The 26,427-nt window shown below is 39.4% G+C and overlaps 1 protein-coding gene and 5 pseudogenes across 1 annotated transcript; 5 read left to right on the top strand and 1 right to left on the bottom strand.

Annotated features, from left to right (window-relative positions):
- Window positions 1-365: 365 nt before the first annotated feature.
- On the top strand, window positions 366-2,461 carry LOC125419793 (small ribosomal subunit protein uS4m-like; annotated as a pseudogene).
- A 642-nt stretch (window positions 2,462-3,103) lies between these two features.
- On the top strand, window positions 3,104-3,737 carry LOC125419785 (NADH-ubiquinone oxidoreductase chain 6). Its single transcript, XM_048466265.2, is given in 2 exon segments — window positions 3,104-3,703; window positions 3,705-3,737. Coding segments are annotated over 2 exon segments (633 nt in total).
- A 1,954-nt stretch (window positions 3,738-5,691) lies between these two features.
- Window positions 5,692-10,561, bottom strand: LOC132804463 (NADH-ubiquinone oxidoreductase chain 1-like; annotated as a pseudogene).
- A 7,107-nt stretch (window positions 10,562-17,668) lies between these two features.
- LOC107424504 (cytochrome c oxidase subunit 1-like) lies at window positions 17,669-19,909 on the top strand (annotated as a pseudogene).
- Window positions 18,089-18,837, top strand: LOC125419797 (probable intron-encoded endonuclease aI2; annotated as a pseudogene).
- Window positions 19,910-19,973: 64 nt separating the features above from the next.
- Window positions 19,974-24,439, top strand: LOC125419786 (DNA-directed RNA polymerase subunit beta-like; annotated as a pseudogene).
- Window positions 24,440-26,427: the final 1,988 nt, after the last annotated feature.

The raw sequence follows: 26,427 nt of genomic DNA, 5'->3' as shown, positions 1-26,427 counted from the left end.
ATTCCCTAACTACCCATCCCTTCCTTCCCCTTCGACCCTGGCCAGGTGAGGTCCGATGAGATCAGATCTCTCGAACGAAGTGAAGTGATAGGAAGAGAAGACTGCTGGAGGAAGATCTCTATTCATTACCCCCCCTTGTAAAGGGAAAATGGAAGTGCGCCCCTGTGCACCAGCTGAAGGAAGGAGCTTTTAAATCTTACCTTATTATTAGAGAAAGGGGAAAGAAAGGGTTCCAAACAAACCTTTCTAACTAATAATAAGAAAGGGGCAAGCCAAAACCTACTCCTAACAAGTAACTGGATCAAAGAAAAACATTCTCCATCAGTCCGCCAGCAGCAGAGGGGGTTCAATTCCCGTTATACCCGATGTGGCGAAAAAGACTTTTTCAACGAGATAGGCCTTGCCCGCATTAAGATTTAAAACTTGTCGTCTACTTTCAAGAAATGTTCAGAACAGAGAACTTACAATAACACAACACCGCATTCTCCAAAGATTGAGGAACAAGAAGAGATCTATTAAGAGAAAGATTTATCCGAGGGAAAATCTTAATAGTTACATCCAATCACAAACTACACGAAAGTTGCCCCTTTTTCATGGGGATTTACCCATCACAGAGATGCATAGAGGAACATAATGAACTTCATATATTCTTTTTCCACCCAATCCAGAAACAAGCAAGGCAACCGATAAGTCATCGAAGGGTTTGTGTGAATAATGGAATGGTAAGCATTACTCATTTGAAAGTCTCCCACGGTGATCTAATATCTTTTCAAGAAAATGACATGAGAATCCGCGGTGAAGAAATAAGGAGATCTTTCTATATCGAAATATCAGTTGAAAAAATAATAGGAAAATTCCTGGATCACCCGGTAAGAATGTGGAGAGTAACCAAAACAAAATGGTTCCATTGTTGGAGTTTGGTATGGTTTTAGGTTCACTTGGCCAAGAGTGTTGTACACAAGGTGTTAGTCTTGTACACGACCTTTAATCCTATTTTTGGTTTGATGTTTAGGTGATTTTTGTGTTTGTTTTTAGTATGGTGATATTTAGGATTGTTAGGATTTTTGTTTTGAAGGAAGAAGAAGAAGATGAAGATGTTAGAGTAGGCCACACAAAACTAGACAGCACACTTATTCATTGCTTTTCATTCATTTGTTGCATATATAGATACAAAACTTGTCTCATACATGTGAGGTGTGTGTGGGACCAAATGGAAGTCTTTAAAATTCAAAATTTACACATTTCCCATTAAAAATTATGATACATAACCGTTCAACCACCAGCTTCACATGTGACAGCATAATTATGACAAGAGTTAGTGAGATTTTGAATTTCAAAAAACTGTCTCCACCTAATCCTGTACTACTACTTTGACCAGATGGAAGGCAGGGATATATTCATCCAAATTGCTTGAATTTTGGCATGTGATATGTTGAAATTTCAAGGATAAAATCTGGAGAATACCAAGTCCAAAATAATTGGGTAAGGACTCCAATTCATCTCAAGCCCGTGGGCCATAAATGCTGAAAATCTCAGCAGTTGTGCCAATTTGCAACCTGCATATCTTGGGCTTTCCAAGGCCTTTTTGAGTCATTCTTTTTTCTATATTTTCATTTACATGTCTACTACAACATATCCAAAAATCATAAACTCGTTCAAAAATCTTAGAGAACTCCAGCCCTAACAATGGACCTATGTTGCTAGAAATACTGTTTCCAGCACATAGCCATTTTACAAAATAAAATCAATACCCAACAAAAAGACAATTCGTAAGCTAAATACAATAAAACTTAGGCATTTAAAAGATATTAAAAGGAACATAAAACATAAACATAAATATTGCATTAGGTCATTCAACAAAATATTTCTTTTAAAGAAAGAAAGAGGGTGCAAACCTTGGTGGATTTTGGTTTGCACAAGGTGGCAAGATTACCACCTTTTCAACATCCACCTACTCAAAACTAAAAAGGGATGCCGCCTACTACTAAAATCCTGATTTTTACAACAGTTGCATTCTTCTATACAAGAAGAAGATTTAGAAAGAACAAAGAATTTTGGATCCGAAAAAGTATGCTTAGGCAGTTCCTTCGCTGAGCACAACAGAATAAAAAGGAATTTGTATCATTTCAAATCCCTATTCTTATCAAACAGAAGGAACGCGAAAAATTGAAATCTTCCTACTCGAACAAGAAGTCCTATAGTTTACAACTCTTCTTTATATAGTAATTCGACCTATTGCTTCGCATCCCCTCATCAGTTTACTATGAAAAGAAGAATCAAAAGGATTGAACTACCTACTCATTATTCGGATGTGAATCATAGAACACCAAAAGTTGTTGTATCTTATGGACCTAACATAGATCACATCCCTCATGACATAAGATTGAAAGATCTAAAGCTTCTTCTTTGGAGAGGAAACGGACGTGGCCAAACATATAAAGATCGGCATAGTCGCTCATAGGGACATATCTATCCAAATAGAGGATAGTCTAGATCGATTCATAAATGGATTTCTATCCATATAGATAGGTATCTCTGTGGATAGAGATAAAGATATGGATCTATCTAGATCTTGATTCACTATTTCCATTTTTTTTTCTTTTACTGGACTCTGATTTATTGCCTTTTTTTTTTTATTGACAAGTTTTATATCAGTAAGGAAACATCGTTTTTCAATTATTACTTGCTGGGTCGAAGCGTAGATGAGCGAGTAAAGCCCAAGAAATAGGGAAGCCCATCCTAAAGCAATCGACTAGAAGTAGAAGACTGCTAGCCTGAGAGAAGGCGGCCTTTCTTGGGAAACATGGCCAATTTCTCTTTTTTCTTTTTCTTTTTTTTTTGGGTTTCTTTATTTTATTTTTTCAGGGGCCTAGAACGCTAAAAGGTGGGAGAGAAGCAAGCCGAACCTCTGATTGACCTGGACACATAAAAAATTCTTGGCGTCGAAAGATATTTTATTTTCCGTAAGTAACTCGGTGAGTGCTTTCTAAGGCTTGGAAGAAGAAAATGAAATACGCACAACCGCGTTGGTCATAATAGATCGACTTTCATGCTATTTCTTACTCCAGCATGAAAGTTCCATTTCAAGGAAGGATGGCGTACCATGATTCTTTCTGTTTTGTCGAGCCCTACTTTGGTCTCTGGTTTAATGGTTGCACATGCTAAAAATCCGGTACATTCCATTTTGTTTCCCATTCCAGTCTTTCGCGACACTTCAGGTTTACTTCTTTTGTTAGGTCTCGACTTCTTTCCTATGATCTTCCCAGTAGTTCATATAGGAGCTATAGCCATTTCATTCCTTTTCGTTGTTATGATGTTCCATATTCAAATAGCGGAGATTCACGAAGAAGTATTATGCTATTTACCAGTGAGTGGTATTATTGGACTGATCCTTTGGTGGGAAATGTTCTTCATTTTAGATAATGAAACCATTCCATTACTACCAACCCAAAGAAATATGACCTCTCTGAGATATACGATTTATGCTAGAAAGGAACGAAGTTGGACTAATTTGGAAACATTGGGCAATTTACTTTATACCTACTATTCTGTTTGGTTTTTGGTTCCTAGTCTTATTTTATTAGTAGCCATGATTGGGGCCATAGTACTTACTATGCATAGGACTACTAAGGTGAAAAGACAAGATGTATTCCGACGAAATGCTATTGATTTTAGGTGGACTATAATGAGGAGGATGACAAACCCACTCACGATCTACTAAAGGGCATGTAGCTTGATTGGTTCGAATCCAAATCATGATTCTATGATTTGAATTTAGGCACCCCCACCTCTGGGCTCAATTCATTTATAGGTAGGCCCATCCACTGGCATTTACCCCCCCCCCCCCATGCCCAAACCAGACTCCCTTGTTTTTCTTGGTTTTCCACCAGTACCCATCCAAAAAGTCTCCTCTCTACTTAACTCAGAGAAGAGCAGAGCGGACATAAGCAAAAAGCCCATGAACAAAATTCTTTCAAACTATCAAAAGCTTCTTTTTTCACTTTCAGTTAACAAAAAAGAGAAGGGGAATGAGCTTCCCTCTCCCACCAGTACAATGAAACCTGTTCTCAAAGGCTCCCCGTCGTCGTTTAAAACAGAACTACTTGAGCGATTAAAATGAAAAATGTCTTCCAAGATCCAATTAGATTACCAGAAAGTAGGGCTAAAGTTTATTCCATTTTCTAGAGATAAAGGAAAAGAAATGCCTTTGCAAATGCCTGAACAACCTTTAGAAAAGAGTCATATACTGGCTAAAAGAGTAATGCTCTTCAAGCCGCTCAGAAGCCTCCTCACTGCTATTCATTCTAACCTTTGTCCAAAGAAAAAAAGAAAGAATCTTTCGGCCAATATCGGACCAAGGACTGGCCAATCTGTTCCTTTACTGGGTGTCGTCCCTCATGCAACAGCCCTACAGAAGTCACCTTGATCTAATGTTGAGTATCTCCCTCATTCTTGGCTCCTTTGGTTTTTGGGAATTGATACCTCAGGTCACCATCATGGTGGATCCCACTACAGCTTTTAGCCCAATTAAAGTAGCGCTGATGAAGCAAACCATGATCAAAGACCCTAATCTTCTCTGTTGCCCAGCTTGATCCAAGGATGTCATGATAGAATATCAGGCGATGAAGGCAAATATTAACATCATGGAGTACCGATTAGATGCGGGAAACCACGTTTTGGCTATATGTTAAACTTTCCTCCTAGTCTAAACTTTCCGCTTCTGCAATCGGGAATAGGTCTGAGGTCAACTGTACAGTAATAGGTTTAAACTGCTCGGTCAACGCTCATCCCTTGTTTAACGAATCGCTTCTTTAAAAAGTATCTCTCTCCTCTGCCTGTGAACCCCTTCTCTTTCTTTTCATTCCAATAAATGCGAACTGGTCTATCCATTAGTTCTTCTCCATTGTTTCTTTGATTTAGTTGAAAGCCCAAAAAAACCATCTCATAGCTTGTCCTTAGTACGAAAGGTCAATTCAAATGCGAATATAGACCTTATTTCAACAAATCTGTGCAAATGATCAAAACTAGTAAGTAATAATATTTAAAAGGTCTATTGATGATCATCGGTCCTTATTTTCATTTAATAGTTCGATTCCCGGCCCCCGATCATCTTTCTTCTAGCTTTTAGTTCTGTCTAGCAATTCCTTTAAAAAAATATGTTCTATGTCCCCTGTTAGTGTTGGTCCTGTCCCATTCTCTATCTATCGATCTTATCTTAATTGGATCAATCACTTTGTCAGAACTCTTCTCTTGCTTCACTTCATCTCGTCGATAGTATAGCACATTCTTTCTTTAGTAACAAACTGTAGTAACAAGGCTTGTTCAAACAAAAGATTAGAGGAGGTACTACATTCATGAACTATTGATTTGAAAGCATAATCCGGGCTAATATTTCAAAGCAGTTATCCACGGCAAAGGCTTTTGTAACTGTGGAAAAGGCTGTACTGTGCCTAAATTCTTTTTTAGAATTTTAAATAGAGCAACTTTCCCTCTTTTTCCTTCCTTGCCTTATCGACTTAAAGCAATTAAAAATATATGTCCGCCTACCTCAATGCTCGCTGACTTACTGGCCACGTTACTGAGTTCCTAGGAACGAGCAAGTCAAATTTTTTGCCCCAACGACAAAGGAACGAGCATTTTCGGGGACTAACCCGCTTCCCATTAATCAAGAGGGAAATTCCTTGCACATAATTAAGGGAGCCATTCACAGGTGACTAAAACATCAGAAACGGTGACTACCCGAGCTAATGATAGTGGTAAGAACACTTTCCGGCCAAGTCCTATTAATTGATCATAACGATATCATGGAAATGCTGCACGAACCCATATATATGGGAACAAAAACAAAATCACCTTGATACTAAACTGGATCAAGCCTGGGATCTTCTTGAAAATGGGAAGATCTAGGATAGACGGCCAACCTCTTGGAGAAAGCGATGTGCATGGACCAGGTGAGTAGGGATGCAGCTCCATGGACCACTCATCGGTCCTGATAGGTGGTGGTATCACACCCCTCTCAAGGGAACCGTATGTGACACCCTCGCATCATATGGCTCCGTCTCGAAATCAGGACCTTCCCTTTCCTTTGACCAATGGGTCCTCGAACCAACCGATTTGGCTTTCACCTTAACGGATCCATACAAATAAATGATTTAAGCCCACCCATTAGAATACTGGTCTAAAAAGCTCTTTAAAAAACTCTCCACCTTTCGATAATGTTTCACTTTATCGAAATTGGCCAGATGCTTAATCTCCTGGCTTGTTTTGGAATCCACGTCATAAAAGGAAATGGCCATATTTTCTGCCAAATAACTTAAATTCTCTTCATATTTAAATTGTGGATATTCCTCTAATGGGGGGTGGAACAGTACCTTTGTAGGTGCTTTTCCAGAACACTGGTTAGCTTTTTAGTGGAAATCTCCCTTTCCCTTTCCTCCTCCATTTCATTAGGTGGGAGATGAGAGGATGGTGGTTGGTGGGATGGTCCTACCCCATTGCGCACCACCCCAGGGATCGAAGAATTCACCGACGTGTCCTCCTTTTCTATTTTGGAAAAAGACTCCAATAAGGCATGTATCTCAAATGAATCTTCCTTCCATGAGGATAAGCCCTCTGGGCTGAAAAAGGAAGTGCTTGCCCTCCCCCCACACTCAAAATGAAAAAGAAAGGATAACCCAAATGAAGACCGTAGTGAGAGAATAAGTAGATGTGGAGAAAAAAGGAATAAAAAAAGATGAAAAATGGAATTGATAAATACAAAATAAAGACAAGTATAAAGCTTTACTTTTTTTTTTTTCAATCATAAACAGTAACACTGAAAGAGAAATAGAAAGCCGAAAATCACAATTCCAAAGAGCACAAGATTTCAGCCCGTAGTCATTATAGCGGTTCCTTCTAATCTTAGAAAACATCTGAAAAAACCTGCTACGGAACTACTGAGAAGGGGTAAAAAAAACTATAAGTAGATACATCATTATTCTTGGCTGAATCATCCTCTTCCTATTAATCAGAAGCATGCAACAGCACCACGACAGATCTCATCTATCCTGTGCCCTTAGTGGGAGCTGCTTAATTTAATCGGAGCTATAAGGAAACTCATTGCAAGACCCGACTGCAGAAGCGCTAGCTTCGAAGGCCTCCATCAACAACCTCAAATACTACTACCTCAAAAATCGTCCACAACGGAAAGCAAAACCCGAGCTGATGATAGAGGTAAGAATTAACACTTTCCGGCCAGGCCTTAATATAACCAACCTCATAGATCCCACTCAGTCTTTTACACCGATGTATCGTACTCTCTCGACCAGGTCATCATAAGAAAATACTACCAAATCTTTCTAAAATGAGAGAAGGAGGGAAGGCACGCTACAACTAACATAATAGCTGAAAATGCTAGCCAGCTAGGCTAATGCGCAATGGCTTTCTCTGATGGGGGCTCACTTCTTCAAGCTCCACCCAACCTATACAAGGTGCTGCTCACTTTCTCTCAGCCACTATTGGCTTAAGTAGTGGTTGGCATTCCTACATGCGCCTCATTTCCCTCTACTTAAAAATCCAAAGGTCACCTTTGGATGTTGTCATGATGCTTTGGTTATGAAGGTTGCCAGGTTCTAGGTTTATAGATGGATTCAGTCAACGAAAGTCCCTCAAAGTCAATCAATATCAACAACATGTCGTGACCGGTTAGGCTTCGTTTATTTTGTCAGAAAAGAAAGTAGGTTTCGGGGTTCATTGATTAGTACACCTCCGGTGCTGGTAAGGTCGAGACCATGGTTGTCTGTCTCCGGTTTGCCGGCCAATAAGATCTCTGAGATTGGCCGGCCAACTGGGTTGGTTTGACTGTTCCTTTCTATTGAAAAGGAGTCAACTGTCTGTGCGAGTAACCTTCTTCTAGGCTCCGCTAGACGACACAACATTCTCATTTAAATATAGGCCGGCCGTACTTATGATGGTTCCCAAAGATCCAATATGACCACTTAGGTCTATATTGCCATGATATTGTTCTATGGAAGCCGGCGGGTTGAGAAGTTCAGCCCGGTTTCTTTTTGGTGTTGTAGGGAAAGGATTGACCCTTCTAACGCATATTCAGTTGTACTGGCATGGCCCCACTGATTCGTTTTCGATCAGGGCATCAAGCAATGCAACCCGATTCTACTTAACTAAGCCCCATGCTCATCCAAGGAGGGAGTCTACTTTACCCAACTCCCTTTTTGATAACAAGGCAGAATCCCCAACCCGACATTCATTAGTTTCAAATGAAGAATGAAGAGTGCCCTGCCCCAAAAAGCACCTAGTCCTGCTGCGACCTCTGACCATCTGTCCCGTCTCATCTGGATTTGGCTATACTTATATGTAGCTAGCCGTTTTAGCTCCACATGAGAGCCTTTTTCTAAAGGCTCAAACAAAAGTCACTCATCAGTCAGCTAGGCCCCTTTCCTAGTCAACTTTGCCGCCTATTAAATAAGGGATTAGGTCCCATTCAAGTGGCCCACCTTTATTCATCTATACCGACTGCCATACACGACCTAATAGGAACAATTTCAGCGCCTCTCTCTAGATAAGAAGCGGAACGCGCCATAACCTACAGTCCTTTCCTCTGCCAGGGACTTCCACGAAAAAAAAACAGGCGGCATCATCGTATGTGTGACATTTGTTGCCCTAGTTTATATTATATCCTGGAGTACTCCTATGGCTGATCTGTCACCCAACCCACTTAAACAACCTAAAGGCTTGGCCCCATCCCGTTTGGAGAATGACCCTTATGGCATGGCTTAGTCAGTTATTCTCACAGTTCAGATAAGATTCAGACCACCACTTCTCTGAAAGCATGGTTCTTGCTTCCTTCTCTCTCCTCCCTACTTGCTTGGAGCTCATCCATTCATTGGGTGATCCCTTACTCTCATGTTTAAGTGTTTGCTGGTCATTTAGGCCGGTGAGTGAGATTTCTGCTCATTCCAATCACCTTCAGGGTTCTTCGCACCTAGATAGTACCAGGATCCTTATGCCCCGGCCCTTAATCAGATAAAGATGCATGCCCTATGACCCACAACTCAAAATGAGCCTTGCGAAAAGACGCGAACATTCCCCATGCTGCAGTTCCTTCCGGTCCTTTCCCAGGTTGGGTTAGGGGAACATCCAAGTGATTGCCTTCGTAGATCCAAACGCATTCACTAGATGCACAATAAGAATAAGACCAATAGATACTTCATAAAGGACCATTTGAGCTGCAGATCATAATGCTCTTAGAAAGGCATATTTCAAATATAGAGGAGTGAAAGTTCCCAACAATCAACGAGTTGATCATACCCTTCTTTGAACTGTACAAGCACATCCTCTGTCACCCCCCACTGTGCTTACAGCTCTATACCCCAACCCATCTTGCTCTGGCCCCAGGTCCTCCCTTTCTATTCCTTGGGGAGCAAACCGTGGGAGCATGGGGGGCGTTATCAGCTTTTAACTGATAGAAAGCATCTCTCTTTTGTCCCTCCTGACCGAACCTGCCAAAAAAATCACAATAGAAAAAGTCATTCTTACCGCGTTGGAGACATCTTTATCTGAGGAGAAGGATGAGTCATCCAACTCCTCATAAATGATGTTAGGATCGACCCTCAGAATCCAAAAATAAAACAGAGACAGAACGGATTGTTTCAATGACATATCTAATCAGACTAAATAGGATTTGAAGAGCTGTCACAATCATTCATCAATTACAACAAGAGGGAAAGGTGCAGAAGCTACTGTTTCTAGAATGCAAGCAAGCAAGGTAGCTTCCTAGTAGTGTACATTGGCGGCAAGGAAGGCGGCATTGGAAAGACTTTTCCATAAAAAAAGTAAAAAGGCATTTGGGAAGCGACTAGTCGCTTCTGGCAAAGCTTCTAGAAGGCCGACCACTACGTAGAGAGATCCACATACCAATCATAAGCAATAGCGAAGCCTAGAGAGGCAGAAACAGTAGCTTCTAGGACGAAGCCGAGCTGATACGATAAGCAGGGGAAGGGAGCAAGACCAAGCCGAGCCACTAATGGAGTGGCGAAGGAGGCCTACTATACGTATACTGGATTAGTTTCTAGTGAAAAAAAAAATACAAAAACAAAAAGAAATTTCAGTGAACTATTGAAGCTATCAGCATGATTGATCAAACAAGTATCAAAGGCTTTCGGTAGACTTCTTTCATTTCTGAATTTTCTTGCGACAAGTCCTAGCATTAGTCTGAATTCGTTGACCGCGTAAGGGCGATCCATCTTGATGATGAATTCCATGATAACAAGAAGTAGAAATTAATTGTTCGATGTCTGCTCATTCTCCCCTTTTCAATTCCCAATGAACAACATGATCTTGACCTATCATTTGTTCCATTTGTCGATTTGATACTCAGTTAACTCTTTTATCTTTATGTTCCCACTGATACCTAATCGATAACAAACCTGAATGGCTTTTTTAGGTCCGATTCCATCAATTTTTGTTGAGGCAATTCTTACTTGTTCATCGGCAACTGATCAAGCTCTTGAAATATATGAGATTCTTGATCCTTCCTTTTACAAGTCTTCTCGGCTCGAATCATAAACGGGTTGTCTACTCTTTGAGGATCTTTTCCATAGGTAGAACTACTATGAGCGGTCTAAACTTTGACCCTTATTTCTTCCAATTATGTTCTCGTACCCAAGCCCTAAAAAACATTAAAAGTCTTATGGAGGATAATTTAACACTTATCTCACTAAATCAGTGAGAAAATGATTTGTGATGGGTCACAGTCTCAAAATGGAGGTTTTTTGCCTTTCTGCTTTAAGATAGCATGGAAGGTTTTTCAGGGCTGCTATCTTCGCATCCTCAGACTCATAATCGGAGTGGCCTCATGCGATCTCATGAGCAGCCATCATTAAGTCGGGTCTAAGCTGCATGCGGTTACAGAATCGCCCGAGGAAGCCCCCTTGACTCTCTTTCTATTAAAAAAAAAAAAAAGCTTTCTGCATCATCAGCGATGCTGGCACAGGTTTTTATTCCTTCTGCCCAGCTCGCCAAAAACAACATTTGACTTGCATGTGTTAAGCATATAGCTAGCATTCTTTCTGAGCCAGAATCCAAATTAAACGCTTCTTTTGAGTATAAATGGGTCCCGCAGTGGTAGAGCCTGATGGAATTTGGTGTAGGTTTATGTTGTTGTACCCTAGAGCACAATCATTCAAGGTGTTAGTCAAGAATGATTGTTGTTGGTTCTTGGTTCTTGGTTCTTGATTTTGTTTTTTTTTTTTGGGTTTGTTTAGGTTTTGTTTCTGGTTTTAATGGAGATTTAGGGTTCTTGAGAAGGTTGTTAGCTTTTGGGAAGAAGAAGAAACCAAAATGTAGTAGATGAGAGAAAGAGAGCCAAAAATGTTGTTTTTCAAAATCTGTTTTTGAATATTTTCTTTCTCAACGTTTTTCATTACAATTTTCATACTTTTAAATACATCAAAAAGACAATAAGGCATGCTTCCATAATGAGCAATAAATACAAAAGCATTAAAAGTAACCAACCAAGCCAAACTACCTCAACTAACTCTAATAAATGTGCTGGGCATGCAAGAAACCTTCTTTAATGGGCAATTCAGCTTGTCTAAGGCATTTGAATTTGAAAACCAGCTCCATTTGACTTGAAAATTGGAGGGAAGCATTTTTGAATATTAAACTATGTTCTACCCAAAAACCAGATAAAACAAAGTCCATTTACCCATTCAAAAGTAATCAAACCCGAGGCAGTTTTGCCCAGTTTTCTGGGCAACAACACTGCACAAGGGTCAGATTGTTTTGGGCTTAACTCAGCCTTCCCAGCTCCAAATTTGGCCATTCTTTTTGCTGCTGCTTCCTCTGTATATCTTGCACATTGTGGCAAGATCACCACATTTCAACAGAGCCCAGTGAACGGGGTGTACTACTGAATATTGATTCTCTCTCCTGAACTATGTAGTTGGTTATATATTATTTCTAGCAACTCAATAAAAATTAAAGAAAACTACAAGCAACTACATCAACAACCCAGGGGAAATTAACCGGTCCGTCCTACCTACTAACGCTAATAAGGTAGAAAGAAAGGATGCGTCAAGCAAGCTGTGCGACCCCCGGCTCTATTTCACTAAGCAACATGCTTGTACAAGGAAAGGAGGAGGCCATTCCCACCAACAGAAATGACGAAGGAGGTCAACAAACGTGATCGGGCTGCTTATGAGAGAATTTTGAAAACAAAAACAAGACCTCTTCCTTTCTTTCTCAAAACACCTTTTTGGAAGCAAAAAAATAAAATAAATAAAACCCGAATGAATTGAAGAATGAAAAGTGCCAGCCCAAACTAGCTGGGATTTTAGGGGTCACCTCATAGTTCTTTCCTCCAATTGAGCTGCAGTTGGCCTTGTTTCACTCAGAATAAGTCCTCGGGACCTTATCTTTATAGTAGGTTCTTTAGTCTTCGCTCTCAAGAACTGGTACACCCTGTTCTCGAAAGCCAAAGAGCTACTAAACTAAGCAACTTGTTGGGAGATTAGGTGGCAGTTAAAAGAGCTGCTCGAAAGCCCCTTGTTTTTAGTATTTTTCTAAAACTAATAAAGGAAATAAGGCCTGCCGTTATGGCCAATTAAGCAAACCATGAGCAATTCGTCTACTTTTACTTACCGCACAACACCACTTTTATCTTGCATATAGAAAAAGAAAGAAAGGATCCACCAAAAATGATAGAGAAGAGAAGAAATAAGCTCAGCCGCACCCCATCCATCCATACGACATGATAGCTTCAACAAAGAGTAGAAGACCTAAGCTATCATACAATTCCAATTTTTTATAAGCAAGCGTGCCCCCGGCCTACCATACACTTGTATAAAAAAATCCTTTATTTGTATGTGTTGTTCAATTTGAAGGTGGTTTCGCTCTTAGGTATTTGCTTGCCTTGTCTTTTTCTTAGATTTCAGAACGCTCTAGAAAAGAAAAGAGTATGCATGAGATTATTCAAATAAACGATAACATATTTTCTTTTTCATTTTTTTTGGCAACAACAATATAAAGCTAAATAGGTGAACATCTTATGAGGGAGTTTTCTTTTTTATTTTAAATGCATTGTTTGGGTGGTCCACCAACAGAAGGCAACCCCAGCAATTGAAAGAAAGTTGCGAACAGAAAAAATGAGGATGTTTGAGACCTCGATTGTCCCAAGCCCTCTTAAGCGAATTAAATCCATTTAGCCAATGTTTTGTCCGGGTTCACTGAACGAATGATTAAAAAGAGACTGAAATTGGTCGACGCCTTCATGCACATATGTAACATTAAAGTGATGCGCCAACGTCTGTGTTGAGTCAAAACTAGGTTTCAATTAAAATTTAACATCACGAAGCCTTCATTTGAGAATCAGGTGAGGTGCTTTTTGCTTTGTTTTTTGTTTGTGCAAGCAGTAAGGAAAGGAAATGTATATTGATATGTTCAACGGAGTCCCGTTCTCTATTCCTATTGCTTTGGGTGGCATCGTATAGTAAGATGATAACTTCTTCAAGGCCCCATCATCTAGGACAGAAAGGCTCTACGTATAGAGAAGGAAAGTCTATTTATCCCAGAAATCTTGAAAAGGTTCTTCTTATTCAGTAGCAGATTCTGATAATGATCAGTACCCCTATCGTTCTTCCCATAGAAAGTTTTTTTTCTATGAAAGCAACTAAAGGTTGACTGAGCTTTAAAAGAAGAGGCTCCTTGAGTCATGCTTTTGGACTTTAGGCATCTCTTATTTATATGAGCATTCACCTCCGAAGCTGAGAAGCTGAAGATGGATATCAGACTCTGGGATTAGTGTAGCGGCTAGTCTCCTTGCTATCAGATGACCTAAGTGACGGCGGAGGACTCACTAGTAGGATGCAAAGATCCGATCCCCACTGGAACTTGACCTATCCCAATATCCCTCACTACACACTCTCACCCAGCTTCATGGCCATATTGATAACTATTCACTATCTTGCTATCTAAACTTGAAGATTCAGTTTGTGTTCCGTGAACTTAATAACCACTTATTTGAAATGCTATAGCGGGTGCAATTGAATTGGGACCAAGACAAAGAAAGTGCTTCTATCGAGGATTCCCACACTTCTTGTGTTGAAGTAAGTACACTGATGATGTATATAAGATCGTTCTTTCCTCAACTAAGAAGAAAATAAGTCAAAGCCTATAAGATAAGTGAGATAAATTTCAAGAAGCGAGATAGGATCGTAGGCTAGATTCAGGCTATCCGACATCGAATCATCTAGTTCCTTGTAGTTTTCTTTTTTGAGTCGAGATTGGGTTGGTTTTAAGTGTACTACTCCGTGGGTACAAGATCCAAAAGAATGCAAAGCATTCATTCAAAGTGGGATGCCCAAGAAAAAAGGAATGAGGAGAAGAATCGACGAGGAATCCATAACATAGAATCGTGAATGAAAAAAGCATGACAAGAATTCTAAACTCGAGATGTTAGAAGGTGCAAAATCAGTGGGTGCCGGAGCTACTACAATTGCTTTAGCGGGGACTGCTGTCGATATTGGAAACTGTTCAGTTCTTTGATCCATTCCATATTCCAATAGAAGGTTAAAGTTTCATTCATTCTCAAACTATCTTTTTGAAACAGATTGTTCACAATGCTCATTCCATAGAAAAAGTCAAATCCAACCCATGAAACGCCAATTCGAATCCCTCCAGTCTATATATGCAAGAACCGAGGAACTTCAAGCATCTGCATCTTTGTCTCAAGACACCGTCCATAGGAAGCACTTTGCACTCCTCTTTTTGACCTCAATTGCCCCACTTTATCTACCCCCCCCCCTCCGGTTAGGGAAGAGGGGCCTTCGCATCCTAGTGGGGATGCTCCTTCATCCTCAGAATCTGCCTCAGAAATTTCCTATCTTCATTTTCACGACGTCCTTTCGCCAAAAACAGAGATGGAGGTGGATTCAGTCCAAGGACAGATCGAAGAAGAAGTCATTAACATTACGAAAGATACATGGTTCGAGCTGTATAATGAGGAGGCCCATGTATTAGGCTAGCAGGTGCACGGAGAATCATCAAATCCGTCCACTTTGCATGGAATTTTGCATGACCTCCATGAGAAAAAGGAATACAGTGAATGGTTTGAAAGCGCCAAGGATGCCTTTTCCCATCAATTTGTGGGACCCAACAACCCACTTGAGAAATTTTCCATTCCTTTGGACTTGTGTTTCTTATTCACAAATCCATCTTTGTTTATGCTGCTAACTCTCAGTTTAGTCCTACTTCTTTTTCATTTTGTTAAAGGGAGGGGGGGAGAGCCTTAGTCCTTTAACTCAAATTTCTTTCCAGCATGGCACTACTGCATGCTTCTAATCAATAGAACAGGAAGAGGAGTAAGCCAAAAAGAAAGACCGCCAAAAGTAACGACCACCAAGATATGCATGGTGATTCGATCTTTTGATCACCCATTTTTTAAAAACCATTTTTGGGTGCTTCCGCCTTACACACGGAAGATTGGATTGCCTGAATCACGAGTCTTATATACTATGTTACGCTCACCTCATAATGATAAAAAGTCTAGAGAACAATTTGAAATGGAAATAAAAAAAATTTTCTAGTCATAAAAACGGAAAGGCATGTATTGCGCAAGAAGTTCTTTCCGTTAAAACGCCGTGCGACTTGGAGGACATAAAACTTCTTGGTCTAATCAATTGTCGACAGAATGCTCCTACCCCACCATGCCTGGCCCTTTACCTTACCTTAAGAAGAAATAAATAGGGGGATATGAAGCATGGGAAACAATGCAAGAAGTGTATGATACAATAGGTAACCTTAAGGAGTGGTGGCAAAGCTTTTGATTTATCAACGTGAGTGAACTATACCTAGACGCTTCGTAAACCGCATCGATCTATGAGAGGAGTTGATGGATGAGTAGGCTTCCCCTTTCAATTCACGAAATGTGATCTGGGACACGATGGGAGTTTGTGTGCCTTGGTAGGAAAGAGATCACTGGAGTATAGCACAAGATGGCCTTTTCTTACTGCCATGGGGTCGACCTGTAAACAAGGTAAACCCAATGGGAACCAAAAAATAGGAGGGTACCGCATTGGGCAGAAGATGATCCAAAAAGTGAAGGCTCACTTGGAAGGAGTTCTCGAAGCTTACCTTATTATTAGAGAAAGGGGAAAGGGGCAACCTATCTTACTAATAATAAGAAAGGGGGTTAGATAGGCGACAGGTAGCTTGATTCCAAGTCGGCCTGGCCACGAGGAATTAAGAGATCTTTGCCTGTGCTAACTTGGATCTCGGGTGACAAAATAAGGCACCAAAAGCAACGAGTAGTCGCGGTCGAAGGTTGGCTCTAGCCACCTATCGGCTAGCAGTAAGCTTGACTTACAACGAAGTGCTTACCAAGCACGAAGGAAAGGGCCTTTGCCACTTGAGCCGTATGCAGGGGAACTCGCATGTGTGGCTCTTAGGGGGGGAGAGCTAGTAGGAGCCATCCTATCCCAATAGCATATATTTGGAGCTCAACATGAAATCCTATTTTCTTGCAAGACCGTTTGGAGAAGGGAAAACTCCAGAGATTGCTTCGAAGTAAGATCCTTGCGTTGACAACTGTCTCCACCTAATCTTATACTACTACTTTGACCAGATGGAAGGCTGGGATATCTTCATTAAAATTGCTTGAATTTTGGCTTGTGGCATGTTGAAATATCAAATATGAAATCTGGAGACTACCAAGTGCAAAAGAATTGGGTAAGGCCTCCAATTTATCTCAAACCCGTGTGCCATAACTGCAGGAAATCTCAGCAGTTATGCCAAGTTGCAACCTGCATATCTTGGGCTTCCCAAGGCATTTTTGAGTCATTCTTTTTTCTATATTTTCATTTACATGTCTACTACAACATATCCAAAAATAATAAACTTGTTATAAAATTTCATAGAACTCCAGCCGTAACAATGGACCTATGTTGCTAGAAACACTGTTTCCAGCACAGAGCCATTCTACGCAATAAAATCAATACCCAACAAAGAGACAATTCCTAAGGTAAATACACTAAAACTTAGGCATTCAAAAGATATTAAAAGAAACATAAAACATAGACATAAATATTGCATTAGGTCATTCAATAAAATATTTCTTTTAAAGAAAGAAAGAGGGTGCAAACCTTGGTGGATTTTGGTTTGCACAAGGTGGCAAGATTACCACCTTTTCAACACCACCCCCCCCCCCCCCCTTCCCTTTTCAATAAATAAGCCCCGCTCCCTAAGGGCCTCTCTCTGATAAGGAAGGAAACAAAAAAATCTCAATTTTATGACAAATCCGGTCCGATGGCTATTCTCCACTAACCACAAGGATATAGGGACTCTATATTTCATCTTCGGTGCTATTGCTGGAGTGATGGGCACATGCTTCTCAGTACTGATTTGTATGGAATTAGCATGACTCAAAGATCAAATTCTTGGTGGGAATCATCAACATTATAATGTTTTAATAACGGCTCATGCTTTTTTAATGATATTTTTTATGGTTATGCTGGCGATGATAGGTGGATTTGGTAATTGGTCTGTTCCAATTCTTATAGGTGCACCTGACATGGCATTTCCATGATTAAATAATATTTCATTCTGGTTGTTGCCACCAAGTCTCTTGCTTCTATTAAGCTCAGCCTTAGTAGAAGTGGGTGGCGGCATTAGGTGGATGGTCTATCCACCCTTAAATGGTATTACCAGCCATTCTGGAAGAGCTGTTGATTTAGAAATTTTTAGTCTTCATCTATCTGGTGTTTCATCCATTTTAGGTTATATCAATTTTATAACAACTATCTCCAACATGCGTGGACCTGGAATTACTATGCATGGATCACCCTTATTTGTGTGGTCCATTCTAGTGACAGTATTCCCACTTTTATTATCACTTCCGATATCGGCAGGGGCAATTACCATGTTATTAACCGATCGAAACTTTAATACAACCTTTTATGATCCCGCTAGAGGGGGAGACCTCATATTATAGTAGCATCTCTTTTGGTTCTTCGGTTTTAAATGTCCCTTTTGAGATGAAAATCTGAATACACATTGCGCTATATGCTGGGGCTGTCTGCTTAATGGTACTCCTACTATGTTCATAAGTGGTTTTCTAGTAAAACCCCGATCTAGTAAAAATGGAGTATCTAAGACACAATCAGTAGGTAACCAACGACACAATCAGTAGGAACCTCAGAGACTACACGCGCAACAACTTATCCTAAATCCTTCTATGAGTGGCTAGCTGGAATTATCGATGGTGATGGAACTCTTCAAGTTAGTAAACAAGGATATACTTCTCTTGAAATTACTATGGGACTTGGAGATCTACCATTACTACAATATATCCAACATATGCTTGGTGGAAGTATTAAAATGCAATCAAGTTCTAAAGCTTATCGCTATCGACTACATAATCAACTTGGTATAATTAAACTAATGAATTGTATTAATGGTCATATTCGATATTCAGCACGACTACTTCAACTACATCGTGTCTGTAAAGTACATGATATCCCTGTAATTCTACCTATTACACTAGATGCTCAATCAAATTGGTTTGCAGGATTCTTTGATGTTGATGGTACCATTGGTATCACTATGAAGCATCAACTACCTCAACTAAGTATTTAAGTAACTAATAAACTTTTACAAGATGTAGAGTCTTATAAGGTAGTATTTAGAGGAAATATCTACTTTGATAGTAGTCAAAATGGTTACTATCAATGGTTTGTACAAAGTCGAAAAGATGTTATCATGATACTAGATTACTTTAAATCAAGTATTATTCACCATAAAGTATGGCTAGCTTTCCTAGACAAATGGAATAAGTTGATGATATAGTCCACCTTTCTTCTATTCATTTGCTTATATTAGTAGAAGAGAGAAGCACCTTGAAGTTTATATTCTCATTCTACCTAGATCCAGTATCATAAGTCATATCGTTTTGACTTTTTCGGGAAAATCGATCTTCGGGTATCTAGGCATGGTTTATGCCATGATCAGTACAGATGTTCTTGGATTTCTTATTTGGGCTCATCATATGTTTACTATGGGCTTAGACATTGATACCGATGCCTACTTCACCGCAGTTACCATGATCATAGCTGTCCCCACTGAAATCAAAATTTTTAGTTGAATCGCTACCATGTGGGGGGGTTCGATATAATACAAAACACCCATGTTATTTGATGTAGGGTTCATCTTTTTGTACACCATAGGACTCATTGGAATAGTCTTGGAAAATTCAAGGCTAGACATTGCTCTACATGATATTTATTATGTGGTTGCACATTTCCATTATGTACTTTCTATGGGAGCTATTTTTGCTTTATTTGCAGGATTTTACTATTGGGTTGGTAAAATCTTTGGTCAGACATACCCTGAAACTTTAGGTCAAATCCATTTTTGGATCACTTCTTTCGGGGTTAATCTGACCCTCTGTCCCATGCATTTCTTAGGGCTTTCGGGTATGCCACGTCGCATTCTAGATTATCCAGATGCTTACACTAGATGGAATGCCCTTAGCAGTTTTGGCTCTTATATATCTGTAGTTGGGATTCATCGTTTCTTTATGGTCGTAACAATCACTTCAAGCAGTGGAAATAACAAAAGGTTTGCTCCAAGTCCTTGGGCTGTTGAACAAAATCCAACCACACTGGAATGGATGGTACAAAGTCCTCTAGCTTTTCATACTTTTTGAGAACTTCCAGCTATCAAGGAGACGAAAAGCTATGTGAAGTGAAGAAAGGGTCGTCGACTGCTACTAAAAACTTAACAGAACTTCTCAAACAAAATGTGGATTCTAAAACCACTTGTGTAGGTGAAGGTTGAGAATTGGGAAGCCTACGAGGCTAGGAGCAATGACCGATCAAGGTCAATCAAAGTGGGGATTCACAGATTATTCTTAGCATAGAAGAGATCTTAACAAGTCTGATAACCATCTATAAAAGGATTGAATGGCGGATTGAAGCTCAAAAATGGATCCTGAAAGGTCAATAAAGAGTGCCTCCCTCCACACTAAACTGAAAAAATAGACCCCGCTAAACTAAACCAACAAAGCATTCCATTGAATGAAGCCCACTTCCCTCCTAGAAAGCCACTTTCAAAGGATAGCTTTTGCGCACATGCTCCCTGAAACCAAGAGACGAGATAGAAGATGCAGAGGATACTATGGATTCAGAGTGAGCCTCTATCCTATGTCTAGGAGTAGAGAAAAGAGCACCTTCAACTGACAAAGCACTTATTTCCTGCTTGGCCAAGATGTGTTAAACGGAACCTTCTTAAAAAATATCTCTAAAGGTGGATAATGGGACTACTAGTCTGCTGCTTTGACTTTTTCTTTTTCCAACTACTGTGACGAAAGAATGCAAAGAAACTATGCTTCCTGCAGGCCCCAATAAGTGGGTAACTAAGGTCTACTCATCAAGTAAAGCCTCACTTTTTCAGCAAAGACTAGAACTGATTCAATCAATGCGACTTCATCCTACTGGAAGGAATATTCTGAGGCGGGCAAAGAAGGAAGAGGCATAATGGAATTAGAAGTAAGAAGTGAAAAGTAAGGATTTAAAGTAAACTTGAAAAGCAAATGAGTCCGATAATAGAATTACCTTGGTTTGTAAGTACCCCTCTTTCTTGTAGTAGTCAGTCCAAGTTCTAATCCCTTTTGAAAGAGCTAGCAGAAGGGGTAATCAAAGCGCACGCTCAAACCTATAACCATTTTTCTATCGTGCTCAGACCGGTGCTATTCTCAGAGATAGGTACAAAGATTCTCAGGTGCGAAAGAAAGGAGTTACCGAAGCAGGACAAAATCACTAATAAGTCAAAAGCCATAAGAGCAGTGGGCAAATGCTTGGTAGGCCAACAGCCTAATGAACTGAACCGAGTGAGGCGCACACTGCAACTTCCTGCATTTGTACTTTTGACTAGCTATTCTTTTAGTCAATCTAGCTAGTATTGGATTCGGAATATTAAAGTCCGATCCTTGTACTGTGGTACTTTACCTATTCACTCATCTCCTTTAGTCGCAAGGAGGCAAGACCAAAACCCAAAACAGTAGAGCCAAACCCTAAGTCAAGCATAGTCACATCAGCACAGCACTCGAGACTAGTCTAGTACAGGCCCACATATTAGAGTTAGAGATCCATAGCAAAATCTGCCTACTTTGAAACCTTGGAGTACTTATTCTTGGTTATTTAAAAGGCCAAAGTTGGGTCCTTCTTTCACCTTGAATAACTATTGATAAATAAAGGGCTTTTAGAATGAACCTCACCCTTTTTCTAAGGCGAAGTGGGAGATGTAAGATAAGGATTCCGGAAGCATTGGAAAAGCAGTGAGATGGGCCTACAGTAGAAGAAGGTAAACTGAAGCTACATCAACTACCAAAGCCGTTGAGTCAGCGGAAGAAGTGAAATCATCTGCAGTAGCCAATTAGATTAGGAACCATCAGACTGATCAATCCCTAGTTAAAGCTATGGTTCTTTGTAGGCTCTTCCCCAACTAGCCCTCAAGCCATGCCAGTCATAATATAATCTCTTCCAACCAAGGCAGTTGAAGAAGGACTAGAGTAAAAGGAGGAGCACACAAGGCTCGTTCTGTACTTGACTTACGAGCTCGCCTCTATCTCTAACAAAGGAAAAGAATGAAATCCTCCCAAGCATACCTGGGGCTAACCTGTGTACCGGATCCTTAGAGGTTTGCCCGTCGATACCTCATTTGATTAAGGCATTCCCTCAACCGTTTTTGGGGTCTTTTTCGGCTTGTAATTACTGAAAAGCTCATCAAGAGTACATATCCTATAAAAGCTGTTACAATCATTAAAAGAGAAGGTAAACCACAATGAGAAACCTACTTCTACTAGTTAGTTGATTACCATTTTCAGCCCCAGTGCATTAAGAGTCACGATTATGCTCAGGGCGACTGCTCCAGTCAATACTAGTATGGTCTTAGCGGCTCTTGACTATTTGCATCTTTCTATGAGTTGGCTACTAGAGTAATCAAAGAGTTTAGGATTCAAGAGTTACTTGCTAGAGATTGGACAGCTTTGGATCATTTGATTGGAATGAAATTTGGAATAGGCACGCTTGACGATATGAATAATTTGAAAAAGAAACGTATTCATTCTGGAGTGGGTTTCTTACAAGATCAATTCAGATTAGCCTGGTTCGTTAAGAAAATATGGTTAGAGGAACTATATGTGGAGCAATTAGGCATAAATTAATTTATACCAACTCCTCATAATTTGGTAACTTCAACTCCATTAACAACTACTTATAAATCTTTTTTTCGAATTACACACATTATCTCAAGTTTTGGATCAAACTAATCTATTGACACAAATAGTTCATGGGAGAAAATCGAGTTATCTAGGCCCTAGAGGATTGACAGGGTGAACTGCTAGTTTTCAGATACGAGATATCCATCCTAGTCACTATGGACGCTACCCTATTGACACGTCTGAAGGAATCAGTGTCGGACTTATTGGATCCTTAGAAATTCATGCTAGGATTGGTCATTGGGGGTCTTTACAAAGCCCGTTTTATGAAATGATTAAAAAAAAAACTTTCTTTATCACCAAGTAGAGATGAATACTATATTATATGGTAGCAGCAGGAAATTCTTTGGCGCTGAATCGAGGTATTCAAGAAGAACAGGTTGTTCCAGCTCGATACCATCAAGAATTCTTGACTATTGAATGGGAACAGGTTCATCTTCGAAGTCTTTTTCTCTTCCACTTTCTATTGGAGCTTCCCGCATTCCTTTAATCAAGCATAATGATGCAAATCGGGCTTTAATGAGTTCTAATATGCAACATCACGTAGTTCCTCTTTCTCGGTTCGAAAAGTGCATTGTTGGAACTGAGTTGGAATGCCAAGTAGCTCTAGATTCCGGAGTTCCTGCTATAGCCGAACATGAGGGAAAGATCATTTATACCAATGCTGACAATATCCTTTTATCAGGCAATGGGGATACTCTAAGCATTCCATTAGTGATATATCAACATTCGAACAAAAATACTTGTATGCATCAAAAACCCCAAGTTGCACGAGGTAAATGTATTAAAAAGGGATAAATTTTAGCGGATGGTGCTGCTATCGTTGGCGGCAAACTCGCTTTGGGAAAAACTGTATTAGTAGCTTATATGCCATGGGAAGGTTACAATTCTGAGGATGCGGTACTCATTAATGAGCATATGGTATATGAGGATATTTAACCTTCTTTTCACATACGGAAATATAAAATTCAGACTCATGTAACAAGTCATGGTCCTGAAAGAATCATTAACAAAATACCACATCTAGAAGCCCATTTTTTCTGAAATTTAGACAAAAAAGGAATTGTGATGTTGGGGTTTTGGGTGGAGACGGGTGATATTTTAGTAGGTAATTAATGCCCCAGATGGCGAAAGAATCATCGTATGCTTCGGAAGATAGATTATTACGAACCATCCTTGGCATTCAGGTATCCACTTCAAAGAAAACTTGTCTAAAGTTACCTATCGGCGGTAGAGGTGGAGTTATTGATGTGAGATGGATCCAAAAAAAAAGGATTCTAGTTATAATCCAGAAACGATTAGTATATATATTTCACAAAAACATGAAATTAAAGTGGGGGATAAAGTATCTGGAAGACATGGAAATAAAGGTATGATTTCCAAAATTTTACCTAGACGAGATATGCCTTATTTGCAAGATGGAAGACCTGTTGATATGGTCTTCAACCCATTAGGAGTACCCTCACACATGAATGTAGGCCAGATATTTGAATGCTCTCTCGGGTTGGCGGGAAGTTTGCTAGATAGACATTATTGAATAGCACCTTTTGATGAGAGATATGAACAAGAGGCTTCGAGAAAACTAGTCTTTTCTGAATTATATGAAGCCAAAAAGCAAACAGCGAATCCATGGGTATTTGAACCCAGTATCCAGGAAAAAGCAGAATATTTAATGGAAGAACGAGGGATCCTTTTGAACAACCTGTTATAATAGGAAAGCCTTATATCTTGAAATTAATTCATCAAGTTGATGATAAAATACATGGATGTTCTAGCGAACATTATACACTTGTTACACAATAACCACTTAGAGGAAGGGCCAAGCAGAGGGGGCAGCGGGTAGGAGAAATGGAAGTTTAGGCTCTAGAGGGATTTGGTGTTACTCATATTTTACAAGAGATGCTTACTTATAAATCTGATCATATTAGAGCTCGCCAAGAAGTACTTGGTACTATAATCATTGGAAGAACAATACCTAAACCAGAGGATGCTCTAGAATCTTTTCAATTGCTCGTTCAAGAATTACAACCTTTGGCTCTGGAATTGAATCATTTCCTTGTATCTAAGAAAAACTTCCAGGAAGGATGCTTAATCGGAATGAATCAGAATTTTTCTTCTATGATCGATCGGTATAAACATCAACAACTTCGAATCGGATCAATTTCTCCTTAACAAATAAGTGCTTGGGCCAAAAAAATCCTACCTAATGGAGAGATAATTGGAGAGGTGACAAAACCCTACACTTTTCATTACAAAACCAATAAACCGGAAAAAGATAGATTATTTTGTGAAACAATTTTTGGGCCTACAAAAAGTGGGATTTGTGGTTGTGGAAATTATCAAGTAATCGGAGATGAAAAAGAAGAATCGAAATTTTGTGAACAATGCGAAGTTGAATTTTGTTGATTCTCAGATATGAAGATATCAAATGGGTTACATCAAACTGACATGCCTAGTAACCCATGTGCGGTATTTGAAACGTATTCCTAGTTATATTGCGAATCTTTTAGATAAGCCTCTTAAAGAATTAGAAGGCCTAGTATATTGCGATGTGTGATTTGGTCAAAATTATGATTTTACAAATTCATAATGAGAAACTGTCATCCTATTCAATCGAATTAAGATGCCCTGGATCTGACATGTCTCTTGGTAGGAGTAACATGAAACTCAGAATTATGGGTGTGTTCAATACTCCTAAGTAAAAAGGGAATTGGTCTATGGTTGATTCAGTAAAAAATAAATAGCAATTTGTACCTCATGAAAAAAAAAAAAAAAACTTCTTTTGTGGAATTAACCATTCCCTTTCTTTTGTTTAGAAAGAAATTCTGTCGAAATAAGCGAAATAAGCAAATATGTCATGGTTGCAGGAGTCTATCCATCGCATATAGGCTTTAAGGATATCATGACATAACCGTCGAGGTGAAGTAGGTTCTAAAAGATTGAATGGAATGATACATAGACAAGTAAATACCTTATGAATTCTAAGGCCCTCCTTTACTTTAATTAAAATTAAGGGGATTCATCATTCAAAGGGAAGTAAACTACTCAAGAATTTCACATTTCATTTATTTTATTATGCCATAATTAAATAAAGAATTCAATTCAGAAAATATACTAATAGAAATAAATAAAATGAATCAATGAAATGTTGCTTGACCTTCTTTTGGAACTTGAGTGAGGAGTAGATTTTTGGGGTTTTTATAGAATTTGAAAGTGGAAACGAAACCCCTTTCTTTTCTATAGCTTTTTTGGTTTAACTACTTGAGCCAGATAAGAGGAAACTTTCACGTCCAATTTTGAGAGGGGGAGATCCGATAGGATCCTAGCCAAATTTTTCTTTTGCTAGGCCCGTAGCTAAAAAACCCACTTTCTTACGATTACAAGGTTCATTTGAATATGAGATCCAATCCTGGAAATATAGCATCCCACTTTTTTTACTACCCAAGGCTTCGAGACATTTCGAAATAGAGAAATTTCTACTGGAGCAAGTGATATCCGAGAACAATTAGTTGATTTGTATTTGCAAATTATTATGATTATTCGTTGGTAGAATGGAAAGAATTAGGGGAAGAAGGGCCCAGAGGTAATGAATGGGAAGATCAAAAAGTTGGAAGAAGAAGGGATTTTTTGATTAGACTCATGGAATTAGCTAAGAATTTGATTCAAACAAATATAGAACTCGGGTGGACGGTTTTATGTCTATTACCAGCTCTTCCTCCCGAGTTGAAACCTATTATTCATATAGATGGGGGTAAACTAATGAGCTCGAATATTAATAAACTCTATAGAAGAATTATCTATCGAAACAATACTCTTATCGATCTATTAACGACAAGTAGATCTACGCCAAGGGAATTAGTAATGTGCTAGGGAATTAGTAATGTGATAATGGAATCCGCAGACAACCAATGAGGGACGCTCATAATAAGGTTTACAATTTGTTTTCAAATGTAATTGAAGGCAAAGAAGGAAGGTTTTGTGAGACTCTGCTTGGTAAACATATTGATTATTCGGGGCGTTCTGTCATTGTTGTAGGTCCTTCACTTTCATTACATCGATGTGGATTGCCTCGCGAAATAGCAATAGAACTTTTCTATACATTTGTAATTCATGGTTTAATTAGACAACGGTTGGCTTCGAACATAGGAGTTGCTAAGAGT

This window comes from Ziziphus jujuba, chromosome 7, assembly GCF_031755915.1.
Source record: "Ziziphus jujuba cultivar Dongzao chromosome 7, ASM3175591v1".
NCBI classification, from domain to species: Eukaryota; Viridiplantae; Streptophyta; class Magnoliopsida; order Rosales; family Rhamnaceae; genus Ziziphus; species Ziziphus jujuba.
The sequence above is the reverse complement of the archived record's forward strand: the minus strand, read 5'-3'. Positions and strand labels throughout refer to the sequence as shown.